Raw genomic sequence first — 20,429 nt, 5'->3', positions numbered from 1 at the left:
CTTTTTGTTTGTAGAATTTTTTATTTTTTAAGTAAACAATAATTATATTGTAGATAAATGAAATCAAGATTTTCGTGTACATGCGCAAGCTTGCAGATATGTGTCTGTGTTATTGAGTCTCAATGGGGCCCCATTGAGGTTCTAACGCGAGTGACGCCAATTTACTTCATTATTGCTAGTATATTATGACGTAGAACTGTAGGAATTCATATTAATTGTAAATATCAAAACTTGTAGTAAGGTGCCCTTTTGACGAGTCAATGTGCCCTTCTTTTTTGGTCCCCCCCTAAAAATATTTCCTGGATCCGCCCATGGGTATGCTTGTGAGTGGGTTCCGCAAAGATGGTCTTCTAGAAAGCTGTACCAAGTGAAATGCACTTTGTCCGAATTCTATTTTGGAACACTAACAAACAAACTTTGACATTAGTTCATAGCAGCTGGTCGTGTTTTGTTTTTAATGTTTTGCAACATTGGTAGTATACTACCTAATGTATTTTGAGTAAATATATCATGTTAACTCAGACTTTTTTGTTTGTTGTTTGTTGTTTTTTTGTTCTCGTGGGTTTTATTATCTGCATAAGTGTAATTTCCGTGGATAAATTAAAAATGTGGAAAATAATACCCGTTTTACAGTAGCAATTCTAATGTTTTCAGCACTCTCCCAATGATTTTTTACATTTGGAAATAAAAAGAAGTTTTAGCTCTTCCAAACATTAGGACACACTGGATACTGAGACACTGACGTTCTAAACAAGAACATTTATTTTAAGTGTGAATTTAGTCATTAAAAAGGCTGTATTGCATGTTACATGTACAATGATGACAAACTCAGGACAGTCTCTTCAAGTGAATTATTTTTTTATTTATTTAACGATGCACTCAGCACATTTTTTTATGATTATATGGTGGTGGACATGTGGTTAAGGACCATTAAAAGAGGAAACCCGCTATCGCCACTTCATGGGCAACTCTTTCTGATTAGCAGCTAGGATCTTCTATATGCACCATCCCACAGACATGATAGCACATACCACAGACATGATAGCACACACCACAGCCTTTTGATATACCAGTTGTGGTGCACTGGCTGGAACGAGAAATAGCCCAATGGGCCCACCGACAGGGATTGATCCCAGACCGACCGCGCATCAAGCAAGAGCTTTACCGTTAAGTGAAACATGCTAAAGATCATTTGAAGAAAATATTAATCTCAGAAATGTCTCCAACATGTTTTGTTCTATAATCAAACCAGTTTTAAAGATTAATTCTTACTCCAACACAGCTTTTAAGACGTCATCCTCGGAGAAAGTGTCTGGTTTCAAGGCCTTCTTTTCCAAGGCTGGCTCCATCAATAGGCTGGCTGGCAGGTTCCCTTGCAGCTGAACTATCAACATCAAGGCTTGCTGCTGCAGTTCAATGTTTTTCTGCACCATCAGTCGGAAAAATATATCAGGATCATCTGCTGCCAGCACTTGCTCAAAAAGATTCTGTAAAATACAAGATGTTTTCTCATCTACTGCTAAATTCTTTATTTTTCTTGGATACTTAAATTTGTTGATTGCACTATAGTCCCATGGATTATACAAAAATCAGATCACCAAGAACAAAAGTGATTTGATAGTAAACATTTCTATATGTGGTCACTTGTAATGAGTAAAACGATGATAATATAGTGATATAGTTACCACTGATCTTGTTGGTCCTAAATGTGTCATCACAATTTGTAACACACAAAATAAGGTTAGTTATTTAAAGAGCATTATTTTGCATTTATCAATCTCTAATTTTTGTTGTTTTGTCACATGTTTTATAACAATTTTTTATCAATATATAATTATGTATAAAAACAAAAATGAGGATTTTAGTTTTGAATCTTTATAAGAAACCGAAACAAACTTATAGCATGGAGTAGGGTGTAAATTTTATGTAACTTTCGAATGGAACTAAATAGAATAAACTTTATCTCAGTTATAATCAATGCCCATTTGACTCTACAATGTACATAGATACAGTGTTGATAATGTATAATGATTTTGTCATTCATATTTATATCCATGACAAAATAATTTTCAATTGTCAGTTGTTAAAGCTTGTTATCATTAAAATTATTTCACTCTGGACATAAACTTGATAACATATTCAGTGTTCGAGGTTAACGGTATCCTGATATAACGGGGATATCTGAATTTAATTTCGTATACCGGACTTCAATAACCCAGTATCCCTCCGGAATACCATATAATGTTGTTGGGGTTTTTAATCCTGCGTTTTTATTTTTCGATGAAACAATGGAAGTCGTCATTTACTGGTGAAGTTAAGTAACAGTATTTTTGAGCTCGTACCTAGTCTAATGCTATGCTGTAACAATATCTCACCCAACTCGTACCCAGTCTAATGCTACACTGGAGCAATAGCAGCATAGCAATATAGACTGAGAACCGCTAAGTTGCTATTGTTTTAGTTGGATGTTTCCTCCCTTCAAATTTTATTTCAGATATTGATTCCACATCTGCAGAAAATTGATCCAAGTAGGTTTATCATTAGTAATGTCAGAAACACTTCTAGATTACTGCTAAATGTTAGTATTACTCAAAAATAGATGCAGCAAATATTTTTTGCCGATTCCGTTTGATTGCGAATTTCACAAATTCCGCAATGTCAACTGCGGCTAAGCAATATACTGGGAATGAGGACAGTGTTGTCCAAGTTTGTTGTGATGTTATTTATGAATTTCCTTTAAGCGTGATACTAAATTCTCAGGTGGGATACCAGATTTTGAAATGTTAGTATCCACCTGGGATACTGCCCAAATTGTTAAAATCTCGAACACTGATATTAAGAACATATTTTTTGATGTATTGCCCACTGCACCAGATAAGCCACATTTGGCAATAAAGGGTTGTTTCATAAAAAAGCTTATCAAATTGCCTGCTCCGACAGAAAGCCTGCAGTACCTTGAATGGCCACCACCCCCCTAACCATGAAACCGATTAAGTAATCTATCTGTATAACCATTACTATTGTCATTCGATAAGCGCTAATTACGCATTGAGTTACTCTGGGTGTAAGGCTAAACTAAAGCGTAAATTAGTAAATAGTGAACACAATGAGTGAATTTGAATTTCTATGACTGAACTGGCAATATTAGACCTAAACATGGATACTGATGGATAGCATTAGTTGCATAACAACTCACAAACAAACAAAAGTGTTAAAAATGATTTTAAATCACTAAACACTGACAAAGACATGTTTTAGTTAACGATGCACTCAACACATTTTATTTACAGTTATATGGTGTCAGACATATGGTTACGGACCACACAGATATTGAGAGAGGAAACCCGCTGTCGCCAGTTCATGGGCTACTCTTAGCAGCAAAGGATCTTTTATATGCACCATCCCACAGACAGAGTAGTACATACCACGGCCTTTGATATACCAGTCATGGTGCACAGGCTGGAACAAGACTAAACACTGACAATGTCATTATTCCAGGTGGACTAACAAAAAAACTGCATCTACTCAATTTGACTATGAATCGAGTATTTAAAGTTAAAGCGGCAGTATCCGGAATATTTTTATTATTTAAGCATATAGAACAGAAAATCCAATTACGTTTGGTGCATATATGACACCACACTCCGCATTGGTTTCACTACGCTGGCTTATCAAGGTCAAAAACAAAGCCAGTATGTCGAAAGTGGGACACTTTTGACGGCTCCTACCTCCTACCTCCTCCTCGGTTTTCATTGGCTTATCACAAGTGTTGAATTCCCCAACATGAGATCACGTGAGATCTCGCAATTTTGGAACAAATTTAACTGTCTTGATTGAAGGGTCATCTCATATCTCCAAAACATATTTATATACATAGAGGTATGGTACAACGCCTTTCCAGGGGTCGGTGGGTGGGGGATTTGCCTTGAAATTTTGACAGTGGCCAGCTGTTGGCATACGCGTTACATGTAAGAGGGTATTACTAATTACGTAACGCTCTAGGGGTAGAAGAAGAGGGTACTGTGTTCGATTTACGTAACATTTTTCAAGACTATATGTTATATTTATTCATTACTTAGACCTAAAAAGGTGTTTTTTGGAAATGTGCTGTCAGTCTAGGATCGATCCCCATCATCGGGTATATAAAAGACCATGGTATGTGATATCCTGTCTGTGGGATGGTACATATAAACGATCCCTTGCTAAAAAACAAAATGTAGCGGGTTTCCAAGACGCGTGTGCAGGGATTTCAGCAGGGTTGGGATTATAGACTGTGTTGAGTGAAGTTTATATGGGGCCATGCTCCCCCAGAAAATACATTTCAATTTTTTTTAAGCTTAGGCAAGTAAGGGTTTCGACCTCCAATACCCTTCCCCTGCACATGCACCCGATTCCTCTCTAAGATTATATGTCAAAATTACCAAATATTAGACATCCAACAGCAGATGGAAGGAAGGATAGGATATGTTTGATTTAACGATGCACTCAACAAATTTTATTTACGGTTGTATGACATCGGATGATTATTAAATCAATATGCTCTAACTTTGATGTCGTTAAACACACCCACCACCCCCTAACTTTACCCTTTCCAAACAAAAGAATATTTATTTGAATTTGTCGATTTTAACACGTAAAATTAAGAAGTGAAAACGTTCATTGTCTACTTTAGTATATTTTACTTTAAAAAATATATACATGATTAATGTGTTACTAGTATACAAACTAAACTTTGAAAGTTCTACTAACACTTTATAAAATATCAATTCTGAAATAGGAAGGTACGACTGTTGATAATACGTTGTCAAGAATAAAATCGGTTTTAACGAAAGAATAGTACGTATCCTAACCGAACGTCCTTTGTACAGCGCAAGATTTCTCATTTCATTTTTTGAGACGAAACCTACAATTTCAAATCCGCAAACGCACATGTTAACTGAAATTGACAACAGGCTGTCGTTTGTGGTTTGCCGAGCAATGGCCACACAGGTGACGAATCGAGCATATACGTTTGACGTTCTCCGTTCATAGCGAACACACACAAATTTTTTAAAAGTGCAGTTGAACTTGTATTTCATATTTATGCATGATATTATTATATGGTAACCAGACACTGTAACTTTAAAGTGTGGGAACAATGGGAGAGTTGGATCCATGAGTCAAGGGAAGCGAGAGGAAAAATTAAATGTCTTTATTTCATTATACAAAGGGTCAAAATTAATTCACAAGACACTCTGTTTTCAGAAAAACTAAAAATTCTTGTTCACACACACGTCTTTCCTAATGCTTCTGACATCAACACATATTACATTATTTCAAAGCTAACTCCGACAAAAACCCCAGGAACATTAAGCCACTCAAATCCTTACATCAATCTGGCTTCGATACTTTGTTACTCAATCTATAATGTCAGTAGCATCACTTTAAAGAATACAGGCATTTAAAATATTTTATGAAAATAGGTTGCAAAAAATTATTATTTGAAACAAGGTGCTCGGTCAGTGTAACGTCTGTCATAAAAAATATGAATTGTTTATGTGAGAAGAAAATCTGAAGGTGTATAATCATGTCCTTTGTAATTCTCTTAGCACTAGTCAAGGTAAAGATAATAAATATGTCAATCAGTCCTGAAATTATGTAATTTGAATCTGAGAGAAGAATTCTGATGGAAAGAAATAAAGGATCACACAGATAGCAACAAGAAATAATGACTGCATCAAAAATCAATTCATATTGTCCGAAGTTGAGAACATATTGGCAGCACATTCAACACTACAGACATTCAATCCCACATTACAACTTGGTATGAAATACAGACATTACTACGCTAGTTGTGAATTAAATTTGGTCTACAATTTGATGTGTTCCCTTATTTCTTTCCATCAGTATATAGAGATACACGTACTACAAAACATTACTACATGTATATCCAGAAATAAATTGGTTCATACTCTGAGCTATTTTCAAGACAATTTAATTTCAATTTCATCAGGCAACATACTCAAATATAAAGATATGTACTCAAGACAAAAGACAGTGCATCACAAATTAACCACAGATACTGTTGTGCCAATCTAAGTTGTGACTGTTGGATTATTGGACACATGTATTAATAATGAACACTTTTCTGATTCATGATGAAATCACGAAGGTAAATACTACCTGGAACTGGCCATTCAAAGAAGACAAGATTATCTATGTTAGAGAGAAGATTAAGAAAAGGCTGTCACCACCCAGCATGTGGAAAAAAATGGATGACTGTGGTGGGGTTGTGGGTCGGGTGGTGGAGGGGAGGCAGGCGAGATCCCCCAATTTTGATTAACCATAGTTTTTGATACACCTATTAATTTTTTTAATTAATCCATATTGTATGACACCAGCAACTACTGTGTATAAAATATTTCCATACAGTGGTAATCTAAAACTACAGCCAGATATGACATTGGTAGTCTTTGTAACATTATCGACATAAGTTCTTTTTTTTAATTATTATCTGTAGACCCATTTGAAACCATTTTAGGGGACAGTGTTTATCTTCAACCTGACAGTGTTTTCATTAGCTTTACCTTTAAAATAAATGAAGGCTGTTGCATGACAGAAATATAAAGAGAATATGGATATATTGATAAATCCTCGGTGGCTTTGTATTAAATTGACAGTCTGTGAAAGTTCAATTAAAATGAATCAAAATGCACATCATGATGTTCACCATGCATGGAATGCTTTTATCATAGCAGTGGACAATGTACAGCTTTTTATAGACTCAGAACTTCGTTTTATGTCAGTGGACAAAATCTAACATTTGTCACGTAACATCCATCACACACAATTATGTTATAATTTTCCTTACACTTTAAGTTTAGAGCTGAATTGTAATTGGTAGTCTTCTATAGCCATGTTACCTTTACTTCAAGGGCAAACATTGATTTGTACCATTTAAGGGTTTCACACAATTTGGAAATGAAGTTAGTTGCTTTTCACCCATGTCCTTTTCAAGTAACGTTTGTCATGCACATATTTCTGATTACCCACCAAGCCATAAATATTTCTAAGCACTTTTCTCTGTGGCACCAAATAGGTATGAACATTGGCAAGTAACATACACAAGACCAATTTACTGGGGTACCACTCTGAATGTAACGTCTGTCACCATGGAAATGTCCATATGGTAATTATGATGTATAGTCTTAGAGAGGAAAACCCACTACATTGTTCATTAGTATCAAGAGATCTTTTATATGCACCATCCCACAGACAGGATAGCACATACCATGACCTTTAGTATACCAGTCGTAGTGCACTGGCTGGAATGAGAAATAGCCCAATAGGCCTACCGACAGGGATCAATCCCAAACTGACCATGAATCAAACGAAGGCTTTACCACTGGACCAATGTACATCCCACCCCCATATGGCGAGATGTAGCCCAGAAGTAAAGCACTCACTTAATGCGCGGTCGGTTTGGGATTGATCCCAGTCGGTGGGCCCATTGGGCTATTTCTCGCTACAGCCAGTGCACCACGACTGCAATCTAATTTAAATTAGCTCCACTATTGCATGTGGATCTAACAGCAGCCAGTTGGAGCTCATGTCCACCAATCAAAACCTTACTTGCAGAATCATGCCAGTGATTTAAAAATAACACTGCGTAGTCTCCAATGTCCGGGTAACATTTTGTCTGTAAATAATAATTTAAATATTGACCAATCACACTTCGCCTTTTATAACGTTATTTGGGAGCATACAAATTCTAAAAATATCGGGCGAGTCTATTTTAGTGGCCGCAGTACAGTGAACCATACCGATACATATGGGATGGGTTATCAGTCTTCAATTTTACATTACAAATTATTTATTAAAAAACCCACAACTAAATCAGTCTTCAGTTTTAAATTACAAATTATTTATTTTATAAAATAAAACATGTTTTAAGGCATTCGTAATTCACACGAAACGTGATTCACTGGCATGATTCTGCAAGTAAGGTTTTGATTGGTGGACATGAGCTCCAACTGGCTGCTGTTAGATCCACATGTCATAGTGGAGCTAATTTTAATTAGACTGACCACGACTGGTACATCAAAGGCCGTGGTATGTGCTATCCTGTCTATGGGATGGTGCATATAAAAGATCCCTTGCTGCTAATCGAAAAGAGTAGCCCATGAAGCGGTGACAGCGGGTTTCCTCCCTCGATATCTGTGTGGTCCATAACCATATGTCTGACGTCATATAACCGTAAATAAAATGTGTTGAGTGCATCATTAAAAAATACATTTCCTTCCTTCCTTCCTGCTCCCTTATCTGGTAAGAGTAACAATGTTTCCCTGTGTACCATAGCAGTGTGCCTAAAACAGACATGGTTACAGCTTTCTGAAAGTATATCAGAAAATTTCGACTTTAGTGGTTGGAACTATAATGGTGTGTACCGGTATATACCAGTTTTGGAGTTTGTTAATCTTAAAATAAATTTTGACATATTTTGACACTTTTTGTTTTGTTTTGTTTTGGTGGTTTTCTGAAATGTTGTTTAGCTTTTGTTTAAAACCAAAAATGAGTCATATATATAGCCTGCAGCAGCAGATAAACAGTAGGGGGAAGATTGCATTGTTTTAAAACATATAGCCTACAGGCAATACACAAGAAATGACAATAGTAATTAAATTTGTTGTTAGGAATTAATTATGCATACTTTTTTTCAAAGCCAGTTTGTAATAATTGTACTAACAAAGTAAGATTTATGAAATAATTTAAGTTAAAAAGTGTCCAAACAAATGAAAAATGCTCTATATATATGTAAACTTGCTATGGTGTTGGAATCAAATAACTGGTTAAGTGGTATAGCATTCATTTACGAATAAAAACAAATAATAGTAAAATTAAAATTAAAACCATTTATCTCTCATCATGTTCTCGGCCCCGTTTTACCAAGTGTTCTTAGCACTAAGATCATAAGGTGGATATGCACTTACGGTGATCTTAGCCCTAAGATCGCTTTGTAAAACAGGGCCGAGAACATGATGAGTGATAAATGGGAAATAACCTGAAAGATATCTCGAAGTTCTGGTTTAGAATTCAAGTCCTTCAGAGCACGAAGAATCTGGTCATGAGAGAGTCCCGTGTCGGTCAGAAAGCTGCTCAGTAGAGTGTCAATCTGCAAACAGTAGCCAAAATTCACTATTACAGTTACATGTAAATGGCAGGTGTTAATTCACAAATCATCCACAAAACAAACTTTCTAACACACCTGTTGGTGAGGATCACATCATTCGTTATATTTGATAACACATACGGTACTTGTTAACACATACCTCTACCTGTTATGACCAAAGTATATTACCCCCAAAATATTGACACCGACACCGAACATGAAATGTTAATAACACCCATCTCTAATATATAGTTTAAGAGGAAATTTTTTCCATTAGCAGCAAGAGATCTTTTATATGCACTATCCCTCAGACAGAACAGCACATACCACAGTTTTTGATATACCAATCATGGGGTATTAAATGGGACAAGAAACAATCAGAGACTGGGTCCAGCGAGGGGGGGGGTGGATCCTACAATCTAGGGTGTATACTACCAAATCAAATTCCATAGACGACAATAGTAACATATGTGGCTAAAAGTCCTACTTGCAGCATATCAATCGCCATAAACACCATGAATATGAATACTTCCACCCCTCACCCTTAAAGTGAATCAGAAAAAAATTAGGGTCAAGCTGCTCATTTCTGAGATAACGGGTAGTGTCTATGACTACTCTAGTTCAGCACAAAATTTGAGTACTTTTTTTTTACAGGCACTCCATACATGTTTCAAGCACAATTAAGGCTACTTGACACAGTGGTACTAGATGAAATACAATTGCATAAATTTTTTGCCCAGATGAAACTATTTAGTTTTACAACCAACACCCTCACATTCATCACCAATCACAGGACTTGTGGTGTTCACTTCTCTATAAAAGGTTTGGTGACCCAGCCGGAAGTTATTGAGTTTAGTACTACCTCGAAGCATCTCTGGCAAGTGCTCTACAATATGAGCTAGATCCTGCCAGTCAGATGACACTGACAGAACGCAGAACAAATAGAATGAGATCACAAAAACAAATCAAACAGATTATTTATCATGTTGAGAGTTGATCTCATGCTGAGGGATATGAAACAAGAAGTCCTGGTCTCAAATATACAGGGCTAGCTTTGGATGAGCCAAAACATTTGCCTTTTTTTTTTTATTAAACTTCAAAAAATTGTAGAAATCAACAGTTATTTTCTTTAAAAAATGTCTATTATTACATAAAATTATTTCGCCAAATTAAAATAAAATTTGCCATCTGTTGTCAAAATTCGCAGTTGGTGAATTTGGTGAGTGCCGGATCGAGCTAGCCCTGATATGAAACAATCTATCCCAGGAATACCCAGCCAAACAAGATATATATAACACATAGCTACATGTTCATGCAAGCAAAATATAACACATACATGAATGCAAGCTAAATATATTATATGGATTTCAAGATATGAGAGATACAATACAGAGAAAACTCTTAAAACCGGACCCTCCGTAAACTGGAATTCCATCACAACCGGACATTTTTCAGAGTCCCGTTTTAATAATCAGTACATAACTTAACCTCTTTAAACCAGATACCTCTTAAAACAGGAAATATTTTCCTTGGTCCCAAGAATGTCCAGTTTAGAGAGGTTTCACTGTGCTTGCATGTATTGGTAAGAAAGTTTTGCTTGTTGTTTATGTTTTTGTCAAGATTTTTACAAGGGGACATTCTCAATCTTACAAGAGAAAGGCAATTATTTAGTCACATTTTGACAAAACAGAAGGAAGGAGATGTTTTTATTTAATGATGTACTCAACACATTTTATTTACGGTTATATGGCATCAGACATATAGTTAAGGACCATACAGATATTGAGAAAGGAAATCTGCTGTCGCCACTTCATGGGCTACTCTTTTCGATTAGCAGCAAGGGATCTCTTATATGCACCATCCCATAGACAGGATAGTACATTGTGTACGTTGTGGAGCACTGGCTGGAGCGAGAAATAGCCCAATGGGTCCACCGACGGGGATTGATCCTAGACCGACCGCGCATCAAGCGAACGGTTTACCACTGGGCTACATCCTGCCCTTTGACAAAACAGAGATTTTTGTTTGACTATCCATTGTGTGTCTGTGAAACCAGTTAAATCATTATCTTCTTTTGCCAGTAAACAATTCATTCTGATAGCCTTCATTGTTAAAAAAAAACATAGTCATTTTAAATAAATAAAAGTCAATGAACACAAGATAAAAACACCTATTAATATTAATATCAACACGGATAGCCACAAGAGACAAGCGCATGTCACAGTTGGGGAGATAAGGACTGGGATGGACGAGTTGCCAGATCAGGAACGAATAAGATAGAATTCAAAGGAGTAAAAAGGAAAGGGGGCAGTGGGATTTAAAAAAATAAAAAAAATAAAAATATTATTATTATGTAATATTAATTTGTTTAAATATTAAAATCAACAAAAACATTATATCTTGTAAATTAATAATATCATACAGCAGTAAAATATTGATCAATTATTGACCGTCATTGAGAGCAATATCATGTTTTATGGACTGAAGAAATTGATATTGACTGAGGCCAACAGCCAAGGTCAATACCAATTTCTTCGGTCCATAAAACATGATATTGCTCAAAATGTGGTCAATAATTGTTTTATTACATAATGTCATCCATAAGATTCCTGCTTTGTTTATCAGAATCGAAATATATGTCAATGCTAATAATTTCCCACAATGCGTTTAACTGATGGGATTTAGTGACGTCACAAGGAATGCGGAAATAAACAGTTGCAACATTACCGAAATAAAAAATCAAATTCAAGACATTATAACCAGAGAGAGTGGCGAAATCATATTAATGGCAAAATAAAACACAAAATGTGATCAATCTGAACATACATTTATACTGAACAGTTAATGATTACCTCCAAATGAATTTTTTTATTTGTAACATAAAATCCTGAGAGTGCAGATTCCAACTGCATCTTGATGTATTATGTACGTTTCTAAATCTGTGAGATATTCCATACACAATTTGACAATTACCGACATTTTTGTCGTATTTGCGGAATTAAACTCAGTATGACTAAAGATGTTATCTTTTTGTTGAAGGACAGCAAAGTGTTTTGTCACAAGTTAGCGATTGTTTACATTAGAATTAGCAGCTGATGTTGCATTACGTTACCTACTCATTAATTGGATAGAATTTTGTCTCATTTTTATTTTCAATGGTCAGGGCAATATAACTTTTGATGGACCCGTGGGACCGTCTCAGGGCAATATCACTATTTACGAAAGGTTATGTGACTGGTTTTTGACCCATAAGAATACAGTGTTGTTTATGTATGCAGTGAATCTCATTACATTTGGGCAGTCAACCTTTAAAATCAATATTTCTCAAAACTGTAAAATGTTACTTTTATAGTTTTTCCTGTATACTTTTCAAATAAAAGTTCCAAAAAGCAATGAACAAGCTAGCCTAATACAAACCATTTTCTTGTAGTCTTTGTGTACTTGCTTGCACTCTGAAGAATCTTCACAACTTGGCTCAAATACTGGAAAACAAAAAAGCTAATTTACAAAGTGTTCTGCATAGACAATCATAATATCAGGGAACTTTAGATTGCTTATGCATACAGCATTTGCCCATTAAACAAATATAATTAATCTTTCAAAATGTTTAATTTTATACAAAGTGTTTAATATGTATAAAACTTTTCCTTTGTCACAACATCTGGTACCTGATTTCTAAATATAAATACACTGAACACAAGACATTACTTTGTGAAACATATGGCATTCATTTTTATTTTTTGTGTGTGTGCAACTGTTCAAAGGGGGTTGCCGGGTTACTTCCCATAGTGCATGTATTAGTGATTAATGTAGACCATGACATTCACCTAACTTAGGTCATGGAAATCCATTCAAGATATTACCATATTAATACAATACATGTATACAGTCAAAACCGTATTGCAATACATATTGAAATATAATCGACTAGTACGTAACCCATGCTACTGATGGAAAAGTTTAGATGGGGTGTGGTGACCGTACACTGGATTTCCCCCACAAATATGACATCATGCAGATAGCCAGCCCTCAATAGCCAAGGCTACATACACGGCCAGTGTTTCTGCCAGAAAGATATTTTTGGGTATGGCACTATGGAATTGAATGCAACCACGGTCAACAGGAGGTGGTGGGGTGGGGTGGGGTGGGGGGGGGGGCCTTCCCAAGAAAGAAAATGTGTTATGTTTAGGGTTAGGGTTAGGAAAGTAATACAGTAAAGATGAGAAAGAAAGAAAGAAGTGTTTTATTTAACAATGCACTCAACACATTTTATTTACGGTTATGTGGCATCAGACATATGGTTAAGGACCACACAGATTGTTTTAGAGGAAACCCGCTGTCGCCACATAGGCTACTCTTTTTACGATAGGCAGCAAGGGATCTTTTATTTGCGCTTCCCACAGGCAGGATAACACAAACCATGGCCTTTGTTGAACCAGTTATGGATCACTGGTCGGTGCAAGTGGTTTACACCTACCCATTGAGCCTTGCGGAGCACTCACTCAGGGTTTGGAGTCGGTATCTGGATTAAAAATTCCATGCCTCGACTAGGATCCGAACCCAGTACCTACCAGCCTGTAGACAGATGGCCTGCCACGACGCCACCGAGGCCGGTGTAAAGATGAGAGTCATTAATTTTGTCAAAAGGTTAACTTAAAAAAAAAAAAAAAAAAAAAATCAGAAAAACATTTGGGTATGGCGCCATACCCATTTTACCCTCTGGCCGAAACCCTGACAGCCACTATGTGCATGTATATAGCCACTTCTGTGTTAAGTAACAAAGATGTCGGCAGTACAAATCAAAAGTGGATTTGCATAGCATATTTATTATAGTTTTTATAGTTGTCACTTTTCAAATGAAAGCAGAAGGAATAAACATTTTAATGAACTTTGTTTATTTGATCAAATTGACATGATAAATAATTTAGAGCTTGTCAAAACATACCAAAACCGAAAAGTACCCAAACAAAACGTACCCACTTTTGGTCAAAACATACCCCCTTTTTGGTCAAAATGCACACATCCTAAAATGTACCTACCACAACAAACCCATATTTTGGTCAAAACATACCTATTTATATATGTTAAAGCTGCAGTCCTTGGAATAGTTTTATTATTTAAGCATTTAGAATGGATGATCCAGTTCTGTTTGGTACATGAAAGGTCCACCACATCGCTATAGTTTCGCAGTGCTCGCTTATCTACATTATCTAGGTCAACCACAAACTCAATGGCCAGCTTTGATTTTCTTCATTTATAGCGGGACGCTGGTAGAACTGGGACTTTACTTGATTTGCACAGGTGCTGAGCTTCTCACGTGATTTTGAACAAATTTAACTGTCTTGATTGAGGGGTCGTCTCATATCTCCAAAACATATAAATTTATATCCATAGATGTATGGTATAACACCTTTCCAGGGGTCGGTGGGGGATTTGCCTTGACATTTTAACAGTGGCCAGCGGTTGGTATATGCGTTACATGTAAGGGGGTGTTAATAATTACGTAACGCTCTAGGGGTAGAGGAAGAAAGTGTTGTGTTCGATTTACGTAACATTTATCAAGACTATATATTATTTCTATTTATTACACACCAGTGTAAGATATTACTCATGTGATAACAATTACTTAATATCTAACTAGGGTAATAATGGCACGCACAGACTGGCACAGTATTTTTTTTTAAATCTGAATGACATCACTTTGCATCTCCCTGCATTACAATAACCTGGGTGCATGACTCGTCCTTTTTCTGAACGCTAGAAAACATAAAGTACAAAATTGCTGTTGAAAATGTTTTATTCAGAGATTAATAACGTATCTAACCGTGTTTGTTCAAAATAGTGTAATTTAGAAGTGTACCATTACAAAGTATGGAAATGAATTGAGATTGCGATAAGATGGGCTGCTATATTTGGGCCTATTGTGTACGAAGCGAAAACGATGTTGCGGCAAGTGTCTGTCGTCAAACTGCTACTCATTTTTGCAGCCCTATGTACAAAATGTCAGCATCGCATCTAGTCAATTCCATTCACTCAGCTCAATCTTTGCTGGTCCGATCAACAGTCATTATTGTGAATTTCAACACCTTTGTGCATTGTACACTGATGACATCTCATTACTCACTGTGACGTCGTTTAAGTTTACATGTGACGTGGATCATTTCCTGGCCCAATTCGTAGAAAAATAACCTTCAGTAAGTCTCAGCATTTGGTTATTTCTGTATTGCGGCTTGTTTACAGTTGGTTTGTAATAAATAAAATACTAAACGAGCTTGCCTGTCGTACCATTTTTATGAAACTCGTGCACAGTGTTGGTATCTGACTCGCTTTCGCTCATTAGATACCAAAACTGTTCACTCATTTCATAAAAATGGTATGACAGGCAAGCTCATTTAGTATTCTATATTCATTAATTAGACCTAAAAAGGTATTTTTTGGAAATGCGCGGTCGGTCTAGGATCAATCCCCATCGGCGGGCTCGTTCCAGCCAGTGCGCCATGACCAGTATAAAAAAGGCCATGGTATGTGATATCCTGTCTGTGGGATGGTACATATAAACGATCCCTTGCTAAAAAAATTTAGCGGGTTTCCAAGGCGCATGTGCATGGATTTCATCAGAGTTGGGATTATAGACTGTGTTGAGCAAAGTTTATATGGGGCCATGCAACCCCAGAAAATATATATAATTTTTTTTTTTAGCTTGGGCAGGTAAAGGTTTCGACCCCCAGCTGCACATGCACCCGTTTCCTCTTAAATCAATATGCTCTAACATTGATGTCGTTAAACAAAACACACTAAATTTACCCTTTCCAAATGAAAAAATATTTATTTGAATTTGTCATTTTAACACACGTAAAATTAAAAAATTAAAACATTCATTGTCTACATTAGTATATTTTATTAAAAAAAATATATACATGATTAATGTGTTAATAGTATACAAACTAAACTTTGAAAGTTCTACTAACACTTTATAAAATATTAATTCTGAAATAGGAAGGTACGATTGTTGATAATACGTTGTCAAGATCAAACCGGTTTTAACGAAAGACTCTAGTACCGTATCCTCAACCGAACATTCTTCGAACAGCGCAAGATTTCACATTTCATTTTTTGAGACGAACCCTACAATTTCAAATCCGCAAACGCACGTGTTAACTGAAATTGACAACAGGCTGTTGTTTGTGCTTTGCCGAGCAAAGAATCGAGCGTATACTTTTGACGATTTCCATTCATAGCGAACACACACAAGTTTTTTCAAAGTGCATTTGAGCTTGTATTTCATATTTGTACATGATGTTATAATATGGTAATCAGAGACTGTAACTTTAAAACTCATACACATTAATTCACAATTAATTTTCAACATGTTTTGGAAACAAGTACCTAAACCAAAACATACCCAGCCAAAACGTACCTAAACCAATATGTACCTTACCAAAAAGTTGTAATTTTTTGTCTAAATGTACCTATTACAAAATACAACTTTTATCAATTATCACACTTGTGCCAATTGAAACATTTTAAACATGTTTGAGAATCGTTTTATATAAAAAAATATAACAATTCCCAATCGATAATGGGAGAAGAGGTAGGGCTTATAAATAAGGGTGTGCCATTATTCTTTTTTTTTTTTTTTAAAAGACAGTGGCCTTTTAACAGTAAAATGCTTTACAAGGAAACAATAATGTGCAGTGGTGTAGGGTATCAGGTCGTTTCGTAACCATACCGTTTCGTACCATACCGGTTCGTACCCAAAAGCATACCAGTTCGTAACCAGAGGAACATCGGCATACCAGTTCGTACCCACATTTGTACATGTTATTTAATGAAAAACAAAACAACAAAAATCCAAGCCAACTGCATTTTAATAATTAGCGATTAGAAATTGTCACGAAGAATCATGTCAAGCGAAATCAGCTTATTTGTCGATATATTTCAAACACATTACTTTCTATGTCCGTTCGGACTAAGCAAAAAGCAGATTGGACGTGTTGCGACAGATACTAAATATGTGTTAAAGCAAATGGATAAATTAAAACAAAAAGATGTATTCTTCTATCAAAAATGTATTATATCGGACAATGTAGGCATTATTAGACCTAAAAAAAATTCCACATTCCAAAAACATGGGATATCAGATTATATTTTTGTAATATGTGCGTGCGTGTGCGCACGTAAGCGTGTATGAATGTTTTTGTTTTGAGCATATATACGTACGAAGAGAGGATCAGTCTTGCGAAATGTATCTCGGAACGGTTATACATAACAATAAACACCATCGCTGCATGTGGAATCGACACCAAATTACAAGACAAAAGAATTGCTCTTTGGCTACGAATAGGTATGCTTTTTGGTTACGAAAAGGTATGCTTTTTGGTTACGAAACAGAATGCTTCAGTGATGCACAGCACATAATTGCTCATTTAATGCTTATAAAAGATACTGAGTGATTAGTACAACAAATCTTTTGCTAAATGTTACAATATGTTTGTAATATAACATTATATTTGTGTATTTAAAAAAAAAAAAAAATGTTAGGTGTAATGTATGACATTATTTAATTGATTACGAACTGGTATGGTACGAACAGGTTTGGGTACGAAACGTCTAGAAACCGTGGTGTAGCATGGGTGGGGCCACTGGGGAGGTTGCCCTGGATGCAAAATTCTGGACTGGTGGAAGGAACTCGGGGAGTGCTAACGGTCCACTGGTTAGGGGGCGCAATACTTGCCTTGTCCCGGGCACTGGCAACCCATGCTACGCAACTGATAACGTGTAATAATTGCTATATGCAAAACAGTAACTGTACCATGGTTCATATATCGAGCTGAAGAAACATTGCAATATACTGGTTTATTGTTACAGCACCACTAAGGGGAGTTAAAAATTATTCTCTTTGAACTAGTCTCAGAGGAGAGGTAGGGAGCAAGAGTGCTATTAGCCAACTCAAAAACAATAAATGTAAAGGTATTTAAACATCAAACATACAGTAAGCGTGGTTTTAAAGTGGGAATCTTTGCCTACTCAGTGACTGGCAGAAATTCTGCATTTTCATTACAGTTGAAGTTTGTTTTGTTTAATGACACCACTAGAGAACATTGATTTATTAATCATCGGCTACTGGATGTGAAACATTTGGTAATTCTGACATATGAATCCGGGTCGTTTCGCCCTTATTCCTATTCGACCCCGAGTCGTTTCGCCCAGATTTTACCCACATTTTGTCCAGACAGAAATCTTGAAAAAACAATTACAATGGCATGGATTCCACATACTAGATGATAACCATGTCACCTGTATCGACTTCGCCGAGATCGCATAGGGCAAAAAGCATGTAATTTTGTGCCAGCTGCCATTTTGACTTTTTATGGAATATTCTACAAGAGGGGTGAAAGGATATGACTTAATCTAACAACCGTTGAATGCAATAACATGTTATGATATAAATACAAATGTGATGACGTCATATTATTTTATTATTATTAATATTATTTGATTGTTTACAATGTTTAAAGATACCACTAGAGATCATTGATTTTATATTAATATTTTAGAGTCTTTCACCCCACTTGAAGAGTATTCCATAAAAAACCAAAATGGCAGACAGCAGAAAACTGCATGTATTTAAATGTAAACTGAAGCAAATGCTCCTTTTAATATTTCATCATAAATCTTCTTCAGCATAGATGTAAACATGACACGTCAATGGATATTACAGAGGCCAATTTCGCAAATTTGCAGAAAAGCGGTCCCCCTCCCCCCCACCCCACACACACACCAAAACACTTTATAACTAATATGTCCTATTGACAATATCATTGTGTAGGCTAGTCTTTGTACTTATTAATATATAAAATACATCAGGCCCGTAGGAACTGGGATGGTGTGAGGGGAGGGGTTCTTTAAAATATTGCACATAATAACATATACATATAAATGGTGTTTATGGTTGATAAAGGGTTACAAATTGATAACCTATATCTGATTTGCAACTAGAGTCACGTAAACAAATTGATTCGTCATTCACAAACATAAACATGAGGGCGAAACGACCCTGTATAGAGGGCGAAACGAACCGGTATGGGGGCGAAACGACACGGGGCGATCGGGAATAAGGGCAAAACGACCTGATACCCTGACATATAGGCCTAGTCTTAAGAGAAGAAACCCACTACATTTTTCCATTAGTAGCTAGGGATCATTTATATGAATCATCCCAGACAGCACATACCACAGATTTTGATGTACCAGTCGTGGTGCACTGACTGGAACCAAAAATATTTCATTACAGAATTGTCTCCGATGGTTGATAGCGGTAATAAAATTGGTGAATGTTGTTTAGCTCTCTAACGGCCGATTACTCGGCCAAATAACTCAGTAACTGACATTTCTCAACATATCCTAAATTATTATGTATTAATAGTACAAAGTGCCAAATAATTATGAACAATTTTTGTTGGACACAACAGCCTAAATATAGAGATCTGTCATGTTTCTTAAAAAACCAAAAAAAAAAACAGTACGACGATAACAGGTTGCGATAGCTACAGGTAAACAAGAAAATATACAGAAACTATCGAAACGTTGCCAACACCTTAATTTTGTAATCTCATTTAAATACGTACTGATACAATTGTTCTCCATAAAAGATATAACTGGAACTTGGAACAGAGGGTTGCTAAGGTAGCATATTAATTCATCTAGTACATATTCGTTCCTGCTCGCCGCCATCTTGTAAACACAGGTGACAAGGCGCACAAAATCGAAATCACAAGGAATGACAAGTATGTGCTGGTCACGTTTGTCTCCCTTTGATCGTACATCGTCCTCCCATCATTAGCGTCACTAAACAAATTTACATTCATTTTGATGTTTATCGTAGACGATGATTTTATTGTCACATGGAATGATTTAATTTTATATAAACATTTTCATGATTACCCCCCCCCCCCCAATCATTAGGCTATATAGCAAGGGGAGGGGTCGAGACTGACGACCATTGTTTTAATAAAATTTGCTTGAACTGCCTGGGAGGGTTTCGACCCCCCAAAACGCGCCTGGTATGGTCATATTGGGGGGGGGGAGGAGCAGCCTAGTGAAGGGGGAGGGGGGGCAGGGGCCTGGCCCGGATAATTGTTTACGTTGCAGAATCTGAGGAATCCCTTCGGGAACATTAGTGATCTTCGTCCACGTGCCATTAGGCCCCCCCCCCCCTAAATGGATTTTCTGGATCCGTCACTGATCTAATGGTTAAATATACAGATAATAATACATTCGT

The 20,429-nt window shown here is 36.3% G+C and overlaps 1 protein-coding gene across 1 annotated transcript in view; it reads right to left on the bottom strand.

Moving 5' to 3' along the window:
• The window catches only part of LOC121370612 (cilia- and flagella-associated protein 36-like), a 31,024-nt gene extending 11,051 nt beyond the window's left edge, over positions 1-19,973 (bottom strand). Inside the window, exons 1-4 of the mRNA XM_041495960.1 lie at positions 19,777-19,973; positions 12,566-12,630; positions 9,041-9,151; positions 1,273-1,487 (exon numbers count right to left, since the gene is read on the bottom strand). Coding sequence (XP_041351894.1) covers positions 1,273-1,487; positions 9,041-9,151; positions 12,566-12,630; positions 19,777-19,882 — 497 coding nt within the window. The 5' untranslated portion in view covers positions 19,883-19,973. The remainder of the gene's footprint in view (positions 1-1,272; positions 1,488-9,040; positions 9,152-12,565; positions 12,631-19,776) is intronic.
• Between the last annotated feature and the right edge of the window lie 456 nt (positions 19,974-20,429).

Source organism: Gigantopelta aegis, chromosome 4 (assembly GCF_016097555.1).
Source record: "Gigantopelta aegis isolate Gae_Host chromosome 4, Gae_host_genome, whole genome shotgun sequence".
Taxonomy (NCBI): domain Eukaryota; kingdom Metazoa; phylum Mollusca; class Gastropoda; order Neomphalida; family Peltospiridae; genus Gigantopelta; species Gigantopelta aegis.
The sequence above is the reverse complement of the archived record's forward strand: the minus strand, read 5'-3'. Positions and strand labels throughout refer to the sequence as shown.